Genomic DNA, 24,399 nt, shown 5'->3' with positions numbered 1-24,399 from the left:
TACATATATATGCAAGAACATCTTAGTAGTGGCAGTACTACATTGGTGAGACTACATATATATACAAGAACATCTTAGTAGTGGCAGTACTACATTGGTGAGACTACATATATATGCAAGAACATCTTAGTAGTGGCAGTACTACATTGGTGAGACTACATATATACACAAGAACATCTTAGTAGTGGCAGTACTACATTGGTAAGACTACATATATATGCAAGAACATCTTAGTAGTGGCAGTACTACATTGGTGAGACTACATATATATGCAAGAACATCTTAGTAGTGGCAGTACTACATTGGTAAGACTACGTATATATGCAAGGACATCTTAGTAGTGGCAGTATTACATTGGTGAGACTACATATATATGCAAGAACATCTTAGTAGTGGCAGTACTACATTGGTGAGACTACATATATATGCAAGGACATCTTAGTAGTGGCAGTATTACATTGGTGAGACTACATGTTGACTACAAATTCTTGGGAATCAGTTTCTTCATGAGGAAATACCTGATTGAGGTACCAGAAGACCGGGAGACATAAAGTCAAAGCTATCTACAGATCATTATTCACAAACAGATTTCAATCTATCAGTGGCAAGTAGTCCAAGGCCTACTTACCTCTGCTCCAGCCCTAACTATAAGCATCAGACTGCAGTTTCATCTCTTTCAGAGATTTCTGAGACCATTTCTAGACCATCCAGACCGACTACCACAATGACTGAAGAAATATCTTCAGTCAAATCAGATGTTTGAGTAGGGACCTGTTTGAATGAGCCGGCTTACCATCATCGACGCATCCCTACAGGGAAACTCAGGGATATGTTCCCCATGAGAAAAACTTCTCCATATAAATTATCTTGAGTTAGAAGCCATCATTAGAGCGATAACACATTGGGCCCCACAACCCAAACACACTTCTTCATGATAAGAACAGACAACTCAACTCTGGACTTTTACATCTATCTCCAGGAACAACCAGATCAGCAACCCTTCTGAGATTAAAATTTCAACTGTTCAAACTAACAGACAGTCTCACTCTACGCATAAAAGCAAGTTACATCCCAGGTGTGCTAAATGTCCTAGCAGATGCTCTATCCAGGCCATCCAAACCATTCCCAACGGAATGGATGCTCCATCTGGAGGCACTCCAGCTGATGACAAGGGAAAAAGGTTGCCCATAAACAGACTTATTTGCAACAAGGTTCAAAAAAAAAAAAAGACATTCATCTTACCATTCCCAGACCAACTGGCTTGGGCCACCAACGCCATCAACCTATTTCTGCTTTTAGGTCAAACCTTACTGGCCAGCAAGGACTTGGTTCCCAAAGCATATTGCGCTAACATCGAAACAAACAGTAAAACTCCCAAGCTGGACAAACCTTCTTACAGCATTCTCATGCCATGCAAGTTCATCAATAGCAATATGCTTACGAACTGCATGCATGGACATGACACGTTCAACCTTACTAGAAGGTGATATTCTGATAGAGCAGCCAAGGCAGTCTGGTGATTCTGGGGAATTTGTACAATGACCAATTTGCAACCTTTAAAGGGTTCACGGCAGCCAAGGCTACCTTACCACTAGTAGCAAAATTCTTGTGCCTCCTACATAGTACGGGGAATCTCAAAGGTTCAACATTAACTACCTACCTTGCAGCGATAAGTTCTGTGCTAACCATGCATATCGGAATCAAGCTGACCAAAGTTCCAGAATTACGAGCCTTGCTACGATCATACAGGCTTAATCTAACCGTGGTACTTAATCACCCCACTTGTGGATGTATAAACCTGTCTTTGAAGTCTAATGCAGAAGACATTATTTGTACTATCTACAGCATCTTGAATCGATTCATGCAATCGATTTCCCATGTACTTGATTTGACAGCGGTGAGATTATATATCGTCTCATCTCTGCACGAAATGGGATTTTATCGCCAAGAATAAACATCCTGGTCAGATAGGCCGTAGACAGTTTCATATTTGGCCACTTTCATCAATCCTAGGATCCAAGGACACCGAAGATTTATCCTGATGTTCAGTTTAAGCCTTACGCATCTACCTAAACAGATCAAGCTACAGACGACAGTAATTAAGAAGGTTGTTTATACCGTTATCTAGGAATAAAATACCACAAAAGTATCCAGAACACCATTTCTTTCTGGATAAGAGCAGTAATCCTTAGAGCCTACAGTGACAGGCCAGCCCACCGCCCACAGCCTCCAACCCACGTGAAGTCAGAGCCATAGCGCCTACTACTTTCACAAGAAGGAGGTGGTATCCTGTTTTGATATACAGAAGTAATTAAGAATAATATCACATTCCCAGAGGTTAATGAATAGATCTCGATCTGAACCACAAACAGGTGGAACCCACCACCAACCGTGTCATTCAAGCAATAAGTATCAGTCCCTCAAACTCATACACTAAAGCACCCACCCAGTCGTTAAGTATGGGAAATGAGAGAGTGGCAAGTCCAGGGGTGTGTTCAGGTGAGATGTTTTCTCTGTTCTCCAGGAACACAGTTCAGGTAGTTTCCACCACCTTTTGGAAATGAGTAGTGATAAGCAATAAGTATGAGTCAGGAAAAGAATAAATATTATTTTTACCTTAAAAAATACATTTTCATATACATTTATATTTTCTTTACCCTTCATCTGTCCCAGATGAGTATGTTTTAAATGCATCTGTTTCTGTTTAAGAGTGTTAATGTATAAGGTGTTATGTGACTATATTATAATGTTTTTCTCACAAGGTCTCAGCTGGTACAGTTTTTACTCTCTGGAACACAGAATCAGACATGGCTGCTTGGCAACAAAATCATCACCATAACAACAAGTGGGAGTGGTGTTAAGGCAGCTAATGCCGGCGTTTGTGAGAAATGCATCCTGTTATATCATGAAGCACAAGAAGGAAGACAGCCACCAGTTTCTGCAAAGAGAGAGCGCCGCAGGCACAAGTCTGCTGCCTGTCTGAGTCGCAGTCAGAGTCAGGTGGAGCCCACCTCCTCCCCTAGTGCTGATGATAGCGGTGTGCAGCAAACCAAGTGGTCACACGACGACCTCAGTGTCACCCGGGGCAGTGACGATGTAGGAGTCCAAACTGGCAGCTCACTGTCAGGGGATTCTCTTGACTCGTACCTCTTTGGTGAGTTGAGGAGGCATACAAGATCACTAAAATTTAATTTATTTGTGTTATTAAGTAGCAGCGAGGTTGTTGCAGCTAATATGGTCCAGCTGTAAACACTATTTGGGCAACGCTGGAGTCAAATTATAGCTGATCAAAATGCTTGATAAGATCACCTGAGAAGGGTACACGTTTTTGACAGAAGTGAATATTTGATACAGAAATGATTGTAAACAGATGAGCCTTTTTTTTAAAGTGAAGTCAAGAAACACAAAAGTGTAAACTTTCAATACCTAACCAAACTTTGACAGCCTTGTACATAACTCAATGCAAAAGTACTTAAGAAGATCCCCTCGTATTCCTTCTTAATTCATCACTTTCGACTGTGTTGAGCCTTGGATAACTCAAAGTATTTCCATAGGTCCCTTCAACTATAACACAACAGTGTTTGACTAAAACTTGAAGAGTTAATGGGTGTATCTTCCCCTGTTGACCCACTTGTTTTCTCAATATAAGCATTGCAAAACTGTAATGTACAGGTTCAAAAAGTGAGACGGAAGAGAAGCCCTTCTCCCCTAGCCTGCTTCCCTGTACCTGCTGGTGCATTGGCTGGGCAGAAGTCAACATCCGCGGGCCCAGTGGCAATGTATCATGGGTCATGAGGATCGAGAATGAGATCAGCTCCAGTGCTGCAAGCCGTGAGGTCTCCTTACAGGACATCACAATGTTGTTTAAACCTATGCGAGAGGAGTGGCACAGCAGCAAAGAGGGAGGCCGAAAAATTGATAGTGAGAGTCTTGGAGAGGAGGAATATGAGTCTCTCTACTCCAAACACTTCTCAGGTGAGTCCCCCCAAACCCTAGAATACGTCTCAAAACAACTCTTCAACCGATCCCACCTTCAAACATTTCTCCAACCAGTCCACTCAATCATAACCACCTGCAACAGTTTCCAAGATGCAAACACTAGAACACTTCTCAAACCAGTATCTACACCTCTGTACAGCACCCACACTTCCACACACCTCTGACCAGTACCCACACTTCCACACACCTCTGACCAGCACCCTCACTTCACTACACCTCTGACCAGCACCCACACTTCCACACACCTCTGACCAGCACCCACACTTCCACACAACTCTGACCAGTACCCACACACCTCTGACCAGTACCCAAACTTCCACACACCTCTGACCAGTACCCACACTTCCACACACCTCTGACCAGCACCCTCACTTCACTACACCTCTTACCAGTACCCACTCTTCCAAACACCTGTGTACAGCACCCACACTTCTACACACCTCTGACCAGCACCCTCACTTCACTACACCTCTGACCAGTACCCACACTTCCACGCACCTCTGACCAGTACCCTCACTTCCAAATACCTTTGACCAGTGTCACGTATTGAATCAACCACAAACACAAATGAAGTTGTAATAAAGATATATTCCCTCCCTTAAGGTAATTCTAAATCCCAATAACAATATTTAAATTCAAACTAATACCAAATTAACTAACACAACTAACTAACCTAGCTTCTCCTACAACTAACAATACTACCATCTACTACTAATACTAATATCTTAATACTAACAGTACAAATGTCTACTACTAATAATACAACTATCTACTGCTAACAATGCAACTATCACGATACACCATCCTAATACTAATAGTCTTCCTCTGACAATACTAACACTAATACAAATGTTCTAAGAATAACACAACTAATACACAGTAATAACTTTGTGTGTGTACATATATACAACAACAACACAAAAACACACCAAAAAAAAACAACCCCAAAAGATAAAAAGCCACTCCACTGTCACTGTCACGACAGTTGTATACAGAACTTTGGAATCTATGATGTTACTAAGCAGTTCACACGAGAATTCTTCCTCATAATATCGAATGGTGATCTTTCCACCCAGGCGATGTTGTCCCCACGGAGTTAAGGGTGCCTGTTTATTTGGATGCCACGGCTGTGTTCATCCTATGATGTGCACACGGAAACGGAGATACTTCACTCCTTACGTAGGGTCGGAGAACTTCTCTCCCTACATGATGTTGGAGGTTGTTACTTCCTCCTATGTATTCCCGGTGTCCCCCGCCGTGATATTGCAGGAATATTGCTAAAAGCGGCGTAAAACTATACTCACTCACTCACTCACCCCTCCTATGTATTATCGGAGGTATACTTCTTCCCTCCTACGTACTATAAGGTTAACCGGCCAGTTCCGGGACACTACAATATAATATAAGCAATTAGACACTGAGGTATGTGTCACTACCTCACAATACATACAACCATGCACCAATACTCCGATTTACATATTACTGAGTTGAACTGTTTATACTTTGATCATGTTGTGGTTATTGTTACAGTGGCTTTACGCTATTACCATCAATATGTGTATATAATTACATTTGAAAACAATACATAACTCAAAATTCTATCCTCTAAAATACAATTCTACATGAAACAATAAATGTAAAAACTTACACCAACCAGAGTAGAAGTCTCCCACAATATTAGTCCATGCCTTACATGACCATGCTGATTCTGGCTGACTGTACAAATTATTACCCTGCCCCGCTATTTAAACTGACCCCAAAGCACAAGCTACCCCTGACCTCCCTATTGTTACACCAATTAACTCCCCAGCTATCAGCCATACCCCGTCACGCTTCCCTGAACCTAACCCGTTCCCATAGTATTACCTGACAATATCTAAAAACAACCCGCTAAGCTTCATATACTAATGTAACCATACCGTAAACATATATCTGAAGTACTACTATAATTAAAATATACAAGATTATCTGTGATCTTGACAACCAGTACCCACACTTCCACACACCTCTGACCAGTACCCACACTTCCACACACCTCTGACCAGCACCAACACTTCCACAAACCTCTGACCAGCACTCACTCTTCCAAACACCTGTGTACAGCACCCACACTTCCACACACCTCTGACCAGCACCCTCACTTCCACACACCTCTGACCAGCACCCTCACTTCACTACACCTCTGACCAGCACCCACACTTCCACACACCTCTGACCAGCACCCACACTTCCACACACCTCTGACCAGCACCCTCACTTCACTACACCTCTGACCAGCACCCACACTTCCACACACCTTTGACCAGCACCCACACTTCCACAAACCTCTGTACAGCACCCACACTTCCACAAACCTCTGACCACTACCCACACTTCCAATAACCTCTAACCAGTACCCACACTTCCACACACCTCTGACCAGTACCCTCACTTCCGAATACCTCTGACCAGTACCCACACTTCCACACACCTCTGACCAGCACCCACACTTCCACACACTTCTGACCAGCACCCATACTTCCACACACCTCTGACCAGCACCCACACTTCCACACACCTCTGACCAGCACCCACACTTCAACACACCTCTGACCAGCACCCACACTTCACTACACCTCTGACCAGCACCCACACTTCCACACACCTTTGACCAGTACCCACACTTCCACACACCTCTGACCAGTACCCACACTTCCACACACCTCTCACCTGCACCCTCACTTCACTACACCTCTGACCAGTACCCACACTTCCACACACCTCTGACCAGCACCCTCACTTCCACATACCCCTGACCAGCACCCACACTTCACTACACCTCTGACCAGTACCCACACTTCCACACACCTCTGACCAGTACCCACACTTCCACACACCTCTGACCAGCACCCACACTTCACTACACCTCTGACCAGTACCCACACTTCCACACACCTCTGACCAGCACCCTCACTTCACTACACCTCTGACCAGTACCCACACTTCCACACACCTCTGACCAGCACCCTCACTTCCACACACCTCTGACCAGCACCCTCACTTCACTACACCTCTTACCAGCACCCACACTTCCGCACACCTCTGACCAGTACCCACACTTCCACACACGTCTGACCAGCACCCACACTTCACACCTCTGACCAGTACCCACACTTCCACACACCTCTGACCAGTACCCACACTTCCACACACCTCTGACCAGCACCCTCACTTCACTACACCTCTGACCAGTACCCACACTTCCACACACCTCTGACCAGCACCCTCACTTCCACACACCTCTGACCAGCACCCTCACTTCACTACACCTCTTACCAGCACCCACACTTCCACACACCTCTGACCAGCACCCACACTTCCACACACCTCTGACCAGTACCCACACTTCCACACACCTCTGACCAGTACCCACACTTCCACACACGTCTGACCAGCACCCACACTTCACACCTCTGACCAGTACCCACACTTCCACACACCTCTGACCAGCACCCACACTTCCACACACCTTTGACCAGCACCCACACTTCCACAAACCTCTGTACAGCACCCACACTTCCACAAACCTCTGACCACTACCCACACTTCCAACTACCTCTAACCAGTACCCACACTTCCACACACCTCTGACCAGTACCCTCACTTCCGAATACCTCTGACCAGTACCCACACTTCCACACACCTCTGACCAGCACCCACACTTCCACACACCTCTGACCAGCACCCACACTTCCACACACCTCTGACCAACACCCACACTTCCACACACCTCTGACCAGCACCCACACTTCCGCACAGCTCTGACCAGTTCACACACAATAGTATTAAACATTTTTTTTTATCAAGTACTCTTAATAAACCTGATCTGACATGTTTCAGCTTACATTGATGATGGCAGCATGTTGCAGTCAGCTGTGTCTCTTACTGCACAGGTAACAGTTTTGTAATCAGTACCGGGGACGTACAGTGTGTCATGCATATTCAGTAGTTGGGACGTACAGTGTACCATGCCTAATCAGTAGTAGGGACGTAAAGTGTATCATGCATGATCAGTAGTAGGGACGTAAAGTGTACCATGCATGATCAGTAGAAGGGATGTACAGTGCACCATGCCTAATCAGTAGTAGGGACGTAAAGTGTATCATGCATGATCAGTAGTAGGGACGTAAAGTGTACCATGCATGATCAGTAGAAGGGATATTAATTGTACCATGCCTAGATAGTAGAAGGGGACGTACAGTGCACCGTGCCTAATCAGTAGTAGGGACGTAAAGTGTACCATGCATAATCAGTAGTAGGGACATAAAGTGTATCATGCATAATCAGTAGTAGGGATGTACAGTGTATCATGCATAATCAGTAGTAGGGATGTAAAGTGTACCATGCATAATCAGTAGTAGGGACGTAAAGTGTACCATGCATAATCAGTAGTAGGGATGTACAGTGTACCATGCATAATCAGTAGTAGGGACGTAAAGTGTACCATGCATAATCAGTAGTAGGGATGTACAGTGTATCATGCATAATCAGTAGTAGGGACGTAAAGTGTACCATGCCTAGTCAGTAGAAGGGGACGTACAGTGTATCATGCATAATCAGTAGTAGGGACGTAAAGTGTACTATGCCTAATCAGTAGTAGGGACGTAAAGTGTACTATGCCTAATCAGTAGTAGGGACGTAAAGTGTACTATGCCTAATCAGTAGTAGGGACGTAAAGTGTATCATGTATAATCAGTAGTAGGGACGTAAAGTGGAACATGCCTAGATAGTAGAAGGGGACGTACAGTGTATCATGCATAATCAGTAGTAGGGACGTACAGTGTATCATGCATAATCAGTAGTAGGGACGTAAAGTGTATCATGTATAATCAGTAGTAGGGACGTAAAGTGGAACATGCCTAGATAGTAGAAGGGGACGTACAGTGTATCATGCATAATCAGTAGTAGGGACGTACAGTGTATCATGCATAATCAGTAGTAGGGATGTACAGTGTATCATGCATGATCAGTAGTAGGGACGTAAAGTGTACCATGCCTAGTCAGTAGAAGGGGACGTACAGTGTATCATGCATAATCAGTAGTAGGGATGTAAAGTGTACCATGCCAAATCAGTAGTAGGGACGTAAAGTGTATCATGTATAATCAGTAGTAGGGACGTAAAGTGGAACATGCCTAGATAGTAGAAGGGGACGTACAGTGTATCATGCATAATCAGTAGTAGGGATGTAAAGTGTACCATGCCAAATCAGTAGTAGGGACGTAAAGTGTATCGTGTATAATCAGTAGTAGGGACGTAAAGTGGAACATGCCTAGATAGTAGAAGGGGACGTACAGTGTATCATGCATAATCAGTAGTAGGGACGTACAGTGTATCATGCATAATCAGTAGTAGGGACGTAAAGTGTATCATGTATAATCAGAAGTAGGGACGTAAAGTGGAACATGCCTAGATAGTAGAAGGGGACGTACAGTGTATCATGCATAATCAGTAGTAGGGACGTACAGTGTATCATGCATAATCAGTAGTAGGGACGTACAGTGTATCATGCATAATCAGTAGTAGGGACGTACAGTGTATCATGCATAATCAGTAGTAGGGACGTAAAGTGTATCATGCATAATCAGTAGAAGGGGACGTACAGTGTATCATGCATAATCAGTAGTAGGGACGTAAAGTCTACCATGCATAATCAGTAGTAGGGATGTAAAGTGTATCATGCATAATCAGTAGTAGGGACGTACAGTGTACAATGCCTAATCAGTAGTAGGTGACGTACAGTGTATCATGCATATTCAGTAGTAGGGATGTAAAGTGTATCATGTATAATCAGTAGTACTGACGTACAGTGTATCATGCATGATCAGTAGTAGGGATGTAAAGTGTATCATGTATAATCAGTAGTACTGACGTACAGTGTATCATGCATATTCAGAAGTAGGGATGTAAAGTGTATCATGCCTAATCAGTAGTACTGACGTACAGTGTATCATGCATAATCAGTAGAAGGGGACGTACAGTGTATCATGCATAATCAGTAGTAGGGACGTAAAGCGTACCATGCATAATCAGTAGTAGGGACGTAAAGTGTACCATGCATAATCAGTAGTAGGGATGTAAAGTGTACCATGCATAATCAGTAGTAGGGATGTAAAGTGTATCATGCATGATCAGTAGTAGGGACGTAAAGTGTATCATGCATAAGCTATGATCCATACTGTCATCCATCACAAAAATCCCAACTGTGTTCCATCACTATGGCCTCTACTGTGTTCCATCACTATGGCCCCTACTGTTTTCCATCACTATGGCCCCAACTGTCTTCCATCACTATGATCCATACAGTCTTCCATCACTGGGGGCATGGGCGGCCCAGTTGTCTAAGGCGCCACAATACGCTGTGCAGAGTTGCGTCCCTTGGGCACACCAGAAACCTATAATTGTGGGTTCGAATCCCGGTTCGCCCCAATTATGTTTCTAGGTTTGTCAGCTCCATACCCGTGCTCGTTGCTCGAAGTGGTAAATGTCTTAGACCCACATCACTTCAGGCTTTCCTCCCACATTAAGCTGACATGCAGCGATATAACTGGAATACTGTTAAAAGCAGCGTTAAACCAACTCACTCACAACTCACTACTCACAACTCACAACAAACAAAACAAACAAACAATCAGTATGACCCCAGCTATCCTCTATCACTATGACCCCAGCTATCCTCCATCAGTATGACACCAACTATCTTCCATCACCATGGCCCCTACTGCCTTCCATCACTTTGGCCCAACCTGTCTTCCATTTCTATGACCCCAACTATCTTCCATTTCTATGACCCCAACTGTCTTCCATTTCTATGACCCCGACTGTCTTCCATCACTGTGACCCCAACTGTCTTCCATCACCATGGCCCCTACTGTCTTCCATCACTATGGCCCTAACTGTCTTCCATTTCTATGACCCCAACTATCTTCCATTTATATGACCCCAACTATCTTCCATTTCTATGACCCCAACTATCTTCCATCACTATGACCCCAACTATCTTCCATTTCTATGACCCCAACTGTCTTCCAGCACTATGACCCCAACTATCTTCCATTTCTATGACCCCAACTATCTTCCATTTCTATGACCCCAACTATCTTCCATCACTATGGCCCCAACTGTCTTCCATCAGTATGACCCCAACTGTCTTCCATCACTATGGCCCCAACTGTCTTCCATCACTATGGCCCCAACTGTCTTCGATCAGTATGACCCCAACAATCTTCCATCACTATGACCCCAACTATCTTCCATTTCTATGACCCCAACTATCTTCCATTTCTATGACCCCAACTGTCTTCCATTTCTATGACCCCAACTGTCTTCCATCAGTATGACCCCAACTATCTTCCATCACTATGACCCCAACTATCTTCCATTTCTATGACCCCAACTGTCTTCCATTTCTATGACCCCAACTGTCTTCCATTTCTATGACCCCAACTGTCTTCAATCAGTATGACCCCAACTATCTTCCATTTCTATGACCCCAACTGTCTTCCATCAGTATGACCCCAACTGTCTTCCATCACTTTGGCCCTAACTGTCTTCCATCACTATGGCCCCTACTGTCTTCCATCACTATGACCCCAACTATCTTCCATCAGTATGACCCCAACTGTCTTCCATCACCATGACCCCAACTGTCTTCCATCAGTATGACCCCAACTGTCTTCCATCACTTTGGCCCTAACTGTCTTCCATCACTATGACCCCAACTGTCTTCCATTAGTATGACCCCAACTATCTTCCATTTCTATGTCCCCAACTGTCTTCCATCACTATGACCCCAACTATCTTCCATTTCTATGACCCCAACTATCTTCCATCACTATGACCCCAACTATCTTCCATTTCTATGACCCCAACTATCTTCCATCACCATGACCCCAACTGTCTTCCATCAGTATGACCCCAACTGTCTTCCATTTCTATGACCCCAACTGTCTTCCATCAGTATGACCCCAACTGTCTTCCATTTCTATGACCCCAACTGTCTTCCATCAGTATGACCCCAACTGTCTTCCATTTCTATGACCCCAACTGTCTTCCATCACCATGACCCCAACTGTCTTCCATCAGTATGACCCCAACTGTCTTCCATCAGTATGACCCCAACTGTCTTCCATCAGTATGACCATAACTATCTTCCATCACCATGACCCCAACTGTCTTCCATCAGTATGACCCCAACTGTCTTCCATTTCTATGACCCCAACTGTCTTCCATCAGTATGACCCCAACTATCTTCCATTTCTATGGCCCCAACTGTCTTCCATCACTATGACCCCAACTGTCTTCCATTTCTATGACCCCAACTGTCTTCCATCAGTATGACCCCAACTGTCTTCCATTTCTATGACCCCAACTGTCTTCCATCAGTATGACCCCAACTGTCTTCCATCACTATGACCCCAACTGTCTTCCATCACTATGACCATAACTATCTTCCATCACCATGACCCCAACTGTCTTCCATCAGTATGACCCCAACTGTCTTCCATTTCTATGACCCCAACTGTCTTCCATCAGTATGACCCCAACTGTCTTCCATCAGTATGACCCCAACTGTCTTCCATCACTATGACCCCAACTATCTTCCATTTCTATGACCCCAACTGTCTTCCATCAGTATGACCCCAACTATCTTCCATTTCTATGACCCCAACTGTCTTCCATCACTATGACCCCAACTATCTTCCATTTCTATGACCCCAACTATCTTCCATCACTATGACCCCAACTGTCTTCCATCAGTATGTCCCCAACTGTCTTCCATCACTATGACCCCAACTGTCTTCCATCACTATGGCCCCAACTATCTTCCATTTCTATGACCCCAACTGTCTTCCATTTCTATGACCATAACTATCTTCCATCACCATGACCCCAACTGTCTTCCATCACTATGACCCCAACTATATTCCATTTCTATGACCCCAACTATCTTCCATCACTATGACCCCAACTGTCTTCCATCAGTATGTCCCCAACTGTCTTCCATTTCTATGACCATAACTATCTTCCATCACCATGACCCCAACTATCTTCCATCACCATGACCCCAACTGTCTTCCATCAGTATGACCCCAACTATCTTCCATTTCTATGACCCCAACTGTCTTCCATCAGTATGACCCCAACTGTCTTCCATCACTATGACCCCAACTATCTTCCATTTCTATGACCCCAACTGTCTTCCATCAGTATGACCCCAACTATCTTCCATTTCTATGACCCCAACTGTCTTCCATCACTATGACCCCAACTATCTTCCATTTCTATGACCCCAACTATCTTCCATTTCTATGACCCCAACTATCTTCCATCAGTATGACCCCAGCTATCCTCCATCACTATGACCCCAGCTATCCTCCATCAGTATGACCCCCACTGTGATCCATACTATCTTCCATCACTTTGACCCAAACTTTCTTCCATCACTGTGATCCATACTATCTTCCATTACCAGGATCCATACTATCTTCCATCACTAAGATCCATATTATCTTCCATCACCAGGATCCATACTATCTTCCATCACTAGGATCCATACTATCTTCCATCACTACGATCCATACTATCTTCAATCACCAGGATCCATACTATCTTCCATCTCTATGACCCCAACTGTCTTCCATCTCTATGATCCCCAACTATCTTTCATCGCTTTGACCCCAACTATCTTCCATCACTATGACCCCAACTATCTTCCATCAGTATGACCCCAACTATCTTCCATCACTATGGCCCCAACTGTCTTCCATCACTATGGCCCCAACTGTCTTCCATCACTATGGCCCCAACTATCTTCCATCAGTATGACCCCAACTATCTTCCATCAGTATGACCCCAACTATCTTCCATCATTAGGATCCATACTGTTTTCCATCTTCAGGGTCCATACTGTCATCCATCTCTAGGATCCATACTATCTTCCATCACTAGGATCCATACTATCTTCCATCACTACGATCCATACCATCTTCCATCATTAGGATCCATACTATCTTCCATCTCTAGGATCCATACTATCTTCCATCACTAGGATCCATACTATCTTCCATCTCTAGGATCCATACTGTCTTCCATCTCTAGGATCCATACTGTCTTCCATCACTAGGATCCATACTGTCTTCCATCACTAGGTCCATACTATGTTCCATCACTAGGATCCATGCTATCTTCCATCACTAGGTCCATACTATGTTCCATCACTAGGATCCATACTATCTTCCATCACGGTGACCCTAACTATTTCCCATCATTTCAACCCCGATTTGGTAATGTCTTGCTTTGCTGAGGTGTAAAATAAGTCTGTTAATGTAAGAGTTGCATGTTGGGACTTATTCTCAGAATCCTTTAAATTCGTAACAACATTTTTAGCTCATCCAAATTAAGACATAATTAGATATTAATTGCACATATTTCAGACACTTAACCTGACTGGATTATGCTGAACCTGAAAATCACTGTACGAGCTAAAATGTTGAAATGACCTTAGAAAGTAGATCTATGAGTGTATATGATGGAACCTGATACCTGCTGTTATGTGTACTTGTGTTTTTTGGTCTTTCAGGGAGAATCAGTTGCAGTCAAGGCAAGCTTGTCTTCTTTGGACCATTGCCTCACAGTGACCAGCAGTGACCCCTCCACTGATGGGGGAGCCAACACAAACATGCACTTTCAGTCACCATACTCGCTGCGTAAGACAAGTTCCTCTCCTTCTTTGTTTGGGTCCTACAGTGAGGAGTCCGGCTTCCCAGACCAGTTGACTGATGACAGACTCATGGAAGGCACAGAGGTAGTGCTGGAGCACAAGGCAGAAGTACCCTCAACCCTCCATGCAGTGTTAGGACTAGCTGAGGAGCAGGGTCTCCCCGCAGGTGGTGTACCATCAGAAGGAACCAGCCTGGGAGATTGTCAAACAGACTCAACTCCTCTACAACTCATAGAGGAACGTGTAGCCAGAAGACAGGACTCCTCTCAACAGGTGGGTGTCTAGCATGATTAATGTTGTTGGTGACACTGAAGAATATGCTTGCTTGAAGAATTCACTGAAGTTCTGATTCGTCTGAAGCTTTACATAATTATCCTCTCCTCGTTGAAATATAACAGTACTGTAGAGACACCAGTATATATGTCCTGAAGTAGTGGAAGTGTCAGTACTGTAGAGACACCAGTATTATTGTCCTGAAATAGTGGAAGTGTCAGTACTGTAGAAACACCAGTATATATGTCCTGAAATAGTGGAAGTGTCAGTACTGTAGTCACACCAGTATATATGTCCTGAAATAGTGGAAGTGTCAGTACTGTAGTCACACCAGTATATATGTCCTGAAGTAGTAGAAGTGTCAGTACTGTAGACACACCAGTATATATGTCCTGAAGTAGTGGAAATGTCAGTACTGTAGACACACCAGTATATATGTCCTGAAATAGTGGAAGTGTCAGTACTGTAGTCACACCAGTATATATGTCCTGAAGTAGTGGAAATGTCAGTACTGTAGACACACCAGTATATATGTCCTGAAATAGTGGAAGTACATGCCGTGATATAGCTGGAATACTGTTAAAAGCGGCGTTAAACCCAACTCACTCACTCACTCTCTACAGTACTGACACTTCCACTACTTCTGGACATATTTATATATTCTGGTGTGTCTACAGTACTGACACTTCTACTACTCCAGGACATATATACTGGTCCCTACAGTACTGACACTTCCACTACTTCAGGACATATATACTGGTGTGTCTACAGTACTGACACTTCCACTACTTCAGGACATATATACTGGTGTGACTACAGTACTGACACTTCCACTACTTCAGGACATATATACTGGTGTGTCTACAGTACTGACACTTCCACTACTTCAGGACATATATACTGGTGTGACTACAGTACTGACACTTCCACTACTTTAGGACATATATACTGGTGTGTCTACAGTACTGACACTTCTACTACTTCAGGACATATATACTGGTGTGACTACAGTACTGACACTTCCACTACTTCAGGACATATATACTGGTGTGACTACAGTACTGACACTTCCACTACTTCAGGACATATATACTGGTGTGTCTACAGTACTGACACTTCCACTACTTCAGGACATATATACTGGTGTGTCTACAGTACTGACACTTCCACTACTTCAGGACATATATACTGGTGTGGCTATAGTACTGACACTTCCACTACTTCAGGACATATATACTGGTGTGTCTACAGTACTGGTGAGACACACCAGTATATATGTCCTGAAATAGTGGGAGTGTCAGTACTGTAGAGACACACCAGGACCTTGTGGTGACAAGCAATAACTTTTGATTAAATGGGAAGGAAAGAACAAAGTGTTCGCATGTAATGATCTTGACCTGTTAGAAAATTCTGTTCATTCTCATGTTAGGAGTTGTTTCCCTTTGTAAAATGCTTCACCTTGGTGAGAACCTTGCTATGTCAATGTGTTATTATTGGTAAATATGAGTTTCGCCTTTAGGAGGGTATTGCAGAATCCTCATTCACTACATTATCAATGCAGGAAACAACTGTATGCCATAAGCATGGTTGTCTTTTCCTTCTCATAACTGGAACATCCATTTAGATGAGGCAATATGCAATCGAGGGAGGTCATATCACAACTGGTTCCACTCTACCTATAAACAGACAGCTTTGCACTTTTACAGACAGCTATGTTTTAATATTAACGTAGATCTTATAGTCACACTTAGATCGGTTTGTCCAAGTGAAATATGACTTCAATGGTAATTGTAATTACCTAAGATTTGGCTGTAACTATTGGAGTCTTATTTGTTTTACCATAATGTGCTGCAATTAGATGTGAAACTGTGGATGCTTTACGGGTTGGTTCATGTTGTACGTAGTGTACCTGGCATGTGGCCTTCCTTCCCTTTGCAGTGGCAGCAGCAGGCAGGCAGCAGTTCCCACGACTCATCTGTGCAAGATGAGGTTTCAGATTTACAACCTGTCAAAAAGAGAGGCCATACAATATCTGTGATGTCCCCTGCCCAGGATGTCAGACAGTCGGACGACACTGATCCGAAGGGGGCGAAGGGAGGCCGAAGCAAAGAATTCAGAGGAGGTGTTAGTCCAAGTTTTGTATTTCTGCAGCTGTTTCACAACCATCCACTCTTCAGTGGATCTGACACCCCAGTTCTCCTTCCTCAAACTGAGGTGAGTTGGTCTAGCAGATCATGTTTTCATACCCTAACTGAGATGGCCCAAAATATCAGATACCCCAGTTCTCTTACCTCAAACTGACATGGGTTTGCTCCAGTAGATCAGATGCCGCAGTTCTCCAACCCCAAACTGAGGTGAGTTGGCCCAAAGGATCAGATACTCCAGTTCTGATGCCTCAAACTGACGTGAGCTGGCATAGCAGGTCAAATAGCCATACTTTCCCATCCTAAATTGATGTAAGCTCGGTGGATCGATACCCCAGTTCTCCTACCCTAAACTGATGTAAGCTCAGTGGATCAGATATCCTGCCACTGATTGAAGTGAGTTCGCCCAGTAGGACAGGTGCATTTCTCTTCCTTACATGGACGCCATATTTATGACTGTAATGTATTGAGTTCTTGTAATAGATTGTACTTTCTACATTTGTCTTCCTCATTTATTTTAGTTCAGTTTGGGCAATTTTTTCTACTGCAGATTTGCTCTTTCAGGAATAGTCGAAAAATATATGTCTTTGGTCCTTTTATCAATAAATAGAGAATCTCACCTCTTTTTTTTTATAGCAAATATATCAATGAGTGTTGATTTATTTGATATCAAAATGTAGCAGGTTAGGGTGGTGCAAATATCACAGTTAAGACCAACGCCTGCTGGGGGTGAGTTGCGACCAAAAAGCCACAAGTTTATTTTCCATACCAATATTGCACTTATCACCGTTATTTATATAATAATTAAAATGCATTCACCACATTATTATATGATGGTTTCCATATTACTTCAACTGCATCAATGCACTTTAATATACAAGATGTATATAGTACATACATGAAATATAAACAATGAATAACTAAATTATTATGCCTACCGAATGTATGGCACTCAGGTGATAGTAGGCCAAATCACTCGTCACTCAGATCCATCTATAAATAATATACACATGTCATTCTAACTCTAATATAAATATCATAAAATAATATTTACATAGTAATCTACTGCCATATTAATTCAATCTAAACCTACTACCAACATTATCTCAAATAGAATGTCATAGATAAACCTACATAAATATACACATTACCTGTGCTGTAATATGCTCATGATAATACACAACACACATTTCTCGTGGCAAACAATATGGCGTACACAAATACTTATATCTGTCGCCTTTATCATAAAAACATATTATAGTACATTACATCAGAGAATCATAAACATGAATGCTGTGTTTATTATCGTTACTGTACTTATGACATAAATAACATTCATACACTCAAATCACACAAGTATATCCTACACTAAAATAATGTTTACATTATACATGCTGTACTAAAACAAATAATAATTCCTACATAATGTTTATAATCTAGTATTAAAACTAACCTTTGGAGATTTATAGTGAAGATGAAGCTGTGAAAGTCCTGGGCACAATACTTGTCAAAATATGAGTCTCATGTCGTGACTGTCCAGAGAGAGCTGTATACAGTAGACTGACTTAGTGCTTGTGTTAGTATACAAGCTTGCCCTCTAAAAGCAAGACAAAAGAATACTCTCGCCCCTCACAATAAACAAAAGAACTTACCAGCCCAAGTTCAGCTTGGAGCAATCAGGCTGGAAACTTGTACCGTACATGATCTAATAAAATACACCAATTACACTGTCTAAAATCAATACCATATATATACAGATAAATTATTGAAATGACACTGCCACAAAAAGACACAAGGGTGAGATTTTATTTATCACCCAATATCATTCTTAAATCAAAATATGCCAGCCGGGGGGGGGGGGGGGGGGGGGGGGCCGGAACCAGTTTTGTATGATAAAGTGCTCACATACATTGCTTTAATTTCATCCTTCAGACTATAAACCGTGCTCTGCGGATGTTGGACCACATTCACCCATATGAAACTCACAAGATTGGTGTGATATATGTTGGCCCAAACCAGGTAAGCCAGTCTTGTCTATGGCATGTTTACCTCTGATAACCTTTAGCCTCCTGAATTTCTAGCACCACACTTCTTAGACAGCCTGCTGTATATATTCCAGCTTATAAACCTATAATTAGATCTGACTTTCTGTTTCAAAGTTGTACCGCTTTGGTCATGTGTTTTCCCAAACCAGTAGTGCTTTTGACCTTCCCTTTAGGTAGCAATAGGCAGATACTTTTGTGTTCATCACCCAGCTGATGTGCTGAAGTCAAAATGCTACATGTTATATATATCTGATGGCATTCAGATGGTGATGGGGCTCCTTCTGTAATGCAAACACCTTTCAAGTTAAATTTGTGCTAATTGATTCCAAAAATCATTTGGTCTGTGTTTGATTAGTTGTTGCTGTGTTGGTCTGTTTTTGATTAGTTGTTGCTGTGTTGGCCTATGTTTGATAAGTTGTTGCTACACTGGTCTGTGTTTGATTTGTTGTTTCTGCACTGGTCTGTGTTTGATTAGTTGTTGCTGTGTTGGCCTATGTTTGATTAGTTGTTGCTGTGTTGGCCTGTGTTTGATTAGTTGTTGCTGTGTTGGTCTGTGTTTGATTAGTTGTTGCTCTGTTGGTCTGTGTTTGATTTGTTGTTTCTGCACTGGTCTGTGTTTGATTGTTGTTGCTGCACTGGTCTGAGTTTGATTAGTTGTTGCTGTGTTGGTCTGTTTTTGATTAGTTGTTGCTGTGTTGGCCTATGTTTGATTAGTTGTTGCTGCACTGGTCTGTGTTTGATTAGGTGTTGCTGTGTTGGTCTGTTTTTGATTAGTTGTTGTTGTGTCGGACTGTGTTTGATTTGTTGTGTCTGCACTGGCCTATGTTTGATTGGGTGTTGCTGTGTTGACCTCTGTTTGATTAGTTGTTGCTGTACTGACCTATGTTTGATTAGGGGTTGCTGTGTTGGCCTGTGTTTGATTTGTTGTTGCTGCACTGGTCTGTGTTTGATTAGTTGTTGCTGTGTTGGCCTGTTTTTGATTAGTTGTTGCTCTGTTGGCCTGCATTTGATTTGTTGTTGCTGCACTGGTCTGTGTTTGATTTGTTGTTGCTGTGTTGGTCTGTGTTTGATTAATTGTTGCTGTGTTGGCCTGCGTTTGATTTGTTGTTGCTGCACTGGCCTATGTTTGATTAGTTGTTGCTGTGTTGGTCTGTGTTTGATTAGTTGTTGCTGTGTTGGCCCGCGTTTGATTTGTTGTTGCTGCACTGGTCTGTGTTTGATTAGTTGTTGCTACACTGGTCTGTGTTTGATTTGTTGTTGCTGTACTGGCCTATGTTTGATTAGTTGTTGCTGTGTTGGTCTGTGTTTGATTAGTTGTTGCTGTGTTGGTCTGTGTTTGATTAGTTGTTGCTGTGTTGGCCCGCGTTTGATTTGTTGTTGCTGCACTGGTCTGTGTTTGATTAGTTGTTGCTACACTGGTCTGTGTTTGATTGTTGTTGCTGCACTGGTCTGTGTTTGATAAGTTGTTGCTGTGTTGGACTTTGTTTGATTAGTTGTTGCTGTGTTGGCCTGTGTTTGATTTGTTGTTGCTGCACTGGCCTATGTTTGATTAGTTGTTGCTGTGTTGGTCTGTGTTTGATTAGTTGTTGCTGTGTTGGCCCGCGTTTGATTTGTTGTTGCTGCACTGGTCTGTGTTTGATTAGTTGTTGCTGCACTGGTCTGTGTTTGATTTGTTGTTGCTGTACTGGTCTGTGTTTGATTAGTTGTTGCTGTGTTGACCTGTGTTTGATAAGTTGTTGCTGTGTTGGACTGTGTTTGATTTGTTGTTGCTGCACTGGTCTGTGTTTGATTAGTTGTTGCTGTGTTGACCTGTGTTTGATAAGTTGTTGCTGTGTTGGCCTTTGTTTGATTAGTTGTTGCTGTGTTGGTCTGTGTTTGATTTGTTGCTGCTGCACTGGTTTGTGTGTTGCCATTATTGTTGCTGTACTGGTTTATGTTGCAGGTGACGGATGAGAAAGGGATCCTGTGCAATCTGTTTGGTTCCCCACGCTATGCACGGTTTGTGCAAGGACTTGGAGAGCTGATACACCTGCAGGAAATTGACCCCGATCGCATATATGTTGGAGGTCTGGCACTGACTGGAAGTGATGGCCGGTTTGCCTACAGCTGGCTGGATGAGTCAATGCAAGGTAACACTCACATTGGACATTGATTTTTCCTCTAACTTATTTCAAGACATGTTTATCCTTAGAATAAGACATGTTTATCCTAGAATAAGACATGTTTATCCTTAGAATAAGACATGTTAATCCTTAGAATAAAGGTATTCTCTGTGAAAACAGTGTTGCAAAACTTTATGTTGTTACATTGTTATATGTAATAAATATTTATGATTTATATGCTTGTTTGTCAGTTCCATTTTGAATACAAACTTGCCATTAGATATATGTCAGAAGGTAATTGGATCACTCTGGTGACACCTGATTGATGGATACCATGCTCCTCCATGAAACTGCATTACTGCAAAAATTGTCATTCAGACATTTTGGATCATTATCAGTCAGTGTTTTAAGAAAATTAGCCAACCTGAAGCCCTGTTGTGCATGGTGGTTGATTGGCACTGTTTCCGTGTTTAATGCTCTGAATATGATCAACCAGCTGTATCATACAAAAGTTGGTACTTGTTGTTTCCCTGCCTGGTAGTTGACATTAAGAGGATTAAAAAAGGACTGGTTGACTCGTGTTAGTATGTTGTGGCTGAGTAGAATATCTGTAATAATCTAGCACTATTAAACTTGCATAAGTCTGGACAAGTACAAGAAGCCACACACATATGTACATGCATGTCACTATAATAGTGCAATAAACTTGAAAATGTTATATCTCCTCACCTCAAACATTATCTCAGGGGCAACTTTTGTCCTTTCGTGAACCGTACTAAAGATTAGGACACCAATATTTCAACACATTTCCTAACATGTTAAAAAAAAATGTATATTTGTATACATAAGATAGCGATGCAATATCACAAAGAACAATGTAGAATGAAGTGTGTGGTTTTTTTCACGATAAAACATTGTTGTCATGAACGGGAGAGATATGACAATCGGTGTTGAGAGAAAAGGTACAGGTAATCAACATGAGGATTGTGAGAATATCTGGGAAATACCCTCCTGTGCATTAATGGACATTGCCGAGGTCGAATTCTATTAAGGGAGTCATCATTATGTAGATACGGGTAAATATTTTTAAAGCTTGTATATTTTATCATCATCCTGAAAGAGGCTGTACATAATGCTGATATCTCATTTAAGAAATAAACAATGACTGGGAGTTGTTAATAATACAATAAACCAAGCAGTGTTTTACGATAAACAACTCCCACTCGTCGTTTATTTCTTAAATAAGCAACACTGAAGAATCTAAAGTATGGAGTGACCCCATATGTTTTGAAGTTCCCCCTGCTTGTTGCCCCTGCTTGTTGCACCTACTGGTTGCCCCTGCTTGTTGCCCCAGCTTGTTGCCACTGCTTGTTGCACCTACTTGTTGCCCCTGCTTGTTACACCTACTTGTTGCCCCTGCTTGTTGCCCCAGCTTGTTGCCCACTGCTTGTTGCACCTACTTGTTGCCCCTGCTTGTTGCCCCTGCTTGTTGCCCCAGCTTAATTGTTGCCACTACTTGTTGCCCCAGCCTGTTGTCCCTGCTTGTTGCCACTGCTTTTTGCCCCAGCCTGTTGCCCCTGCTTGTTGCCCTAGCCTGTTGTCCCTGCTTGTTGCCACTGCTTGTTGCCTCTGCTTGTTACACCTACTTGTTGCCCCTGCTTGTTGCCCCAGCTTGTTACACCTACTTGTTGCCCCTGCTTGTTGCCCCTGCTCGTTACACCTACTTGTTGCCCCTGCTTGTTGCCCCTGCTTGTTGCACCTACTTGTTGCCCCTGCTTGTTGCCCCTGCTTTTTGCCCCAGCCTGTTGCCCCTGCTTGTTGCCCTAGCCTGTTGTCCCTGCTTGTTGCCACTGCTTGTTGCCTCTGCTTGTTGCCTATGCTTGTTGCCACTGCTTGTTGCCCCAGCCTGTTGCCCCTGCTTGTTGCCCAAGCCTGTGGTTCCTGCTTGTTGCCCCAGCCTGTTGTCCCTGTTTGTTGTCCCAGCTTTTGCCCCTGCCTGTTGCCACTGCTTATTGCCCCAGCCTGTGGTCCCTGATTGTTGCCCAAGCCTGTTGCCCAAGCCTGTTGCCCAAGCCTGTGGTTCCTGCTTGTTGCCCCAGCCTGTTGTCCCTGTTTGTTGTCCCAGCTTTTGCCCCTGCTTGTTGCCACTGCTTATTGCCCAAGCCTGTTGCCCCTGCTTGTTGTCCCTGCTTGTTGCCCCAGCCTGTTGCCCAAGCCTGTGGTCCCTGCTTGTTGCCCCAGCCTGTTGCCCCTGCTTGTTGCCCCTGCTTGTTGCCCCAGCCTGTTGCACAAGCCTGTGGTCCCTGCTTGTTGCCCCAGCCCGTTGCCCCTGCTTGTTGCCCAAGCCTGTTGCACAAGCCTGTGGTCCCTGCTTGTTGCCCCAGCCCGTTGCCCCTGCTTGTTGCCCAAGCCTGTTGCACAAGCCTGTGGTCCCTGCTTGTTGCCCCAGCCCGTTGCCCCTGCTTGTTGCCCAAGCCTGTTGCACAAGCCTGTGGTTCCTGCTTGTTGCCCCAGCCTGTTGCACAAGCCTGTGGTTCCTGCTTGTTGCCCAAGCCTGTTGCACAAGCCTGTGGTTCCTGCTTGTTGCCCCAGCCTGTCCCTTTTTGTTGTCCCAGCTTTTGCCCCTGCTTGTTGGTACTGATTGCTGGAGTACTCAGGAGGGATGATATACACCTCATACAACTGGCATTATTACCAGCACCACATTTGTGTTCCTTTCAGTTATTTTCCATGTGGCTACTTTAATGCCAAACAGAGAGTCTGATCCCAACTGCAATGCTAAGAAACTGCACATTGGAAATGACTTTGTGACGATCGTGTACAATGACAGTGGTGAAGAGTACAAGATGGGAACCATCAAGGTATGGCCTGTGGTAGTTGGCATGACACACACTACATTAGGATGCACAATGGATTGTCTGTGTATGACGGCAGTCTGTAAGTAATAGAGGCTGGACCAGACAATCCAGTGATTGACATCATGAGTATCGATCTCTGTAATTGGGATACAATGGCATCATCAACCAAGTCACCTGCACAGATTGATGTAGGTTAAGTTTTATAAGTCAGTTGGAGA

The 24,399-nt window shown here is 43.4% G+C and overlaps 1 protein-coding gene across 2 annotated transcripts in view; it reads left to right on the top strand.

Moving 5' to 3' along the window:
- LOC139468165 (tuberin-like) overlaps positions 1-24,399 on the top strand; it is a 179,242-nt gene that overhangs the window by 117,112 nt on the left and 37,731 nt on the right. For both annotated transcript variants that reach the window (XM_071249953.1, XM_071249954.1), the window contains exons 28-35: positions 2,763-3,154; positions 3,673-3,975; positions 7,879-7,931; positions 14,619-15,032; positions 16,971-17,246; positions 19,109-19,195; positions 21,164-21,350; positions 24,045-24,184. In XM_071249953.1, coding sequence (XP_071106054.1) covers positions 2,763-3,154; positions 3,673-3,975; positions 7,879-7,931; positions 14,619-15,032; positions 16,971-17,246; positions 19,109-19,195; positions 21,164-21,350; positions 24,045-24,184 — 1,852 coding nt within the window. The remainder of the gene's footprint in view (positions 1-2,762; positions 3,155-3,672; positions 3,976-7,878; positions 7,932-14,618; positions 15,033-16,970; positions 17,247-19,108; positions 19,196-21,163; positions 21,351-24,044; positions 24,185-24,399) is intronic.

Source organism: Haliotis cracherodii, unplaced genomic scaffold (genome assembly GCF_022045235.1).
Source record: "Haliotis cracherodii isolate W230 unplaced genomic scaffold, xgHalCrac1.p SCAF_2, whole genome shotgun sequence".
NCBI classification, from domain to species: domain Eukaryota; kingdom Metazoa; phylum Mollusca; class Gastropoda; order Lepetellida; family Haliotidae; genus Haliotis; species Haliotis cracherodii.
The sequence above is the reverse complement of the archived record's forward strand: the minus strand, read 5'-3'. Positions and strand labels throughout refer to the sequence as shown.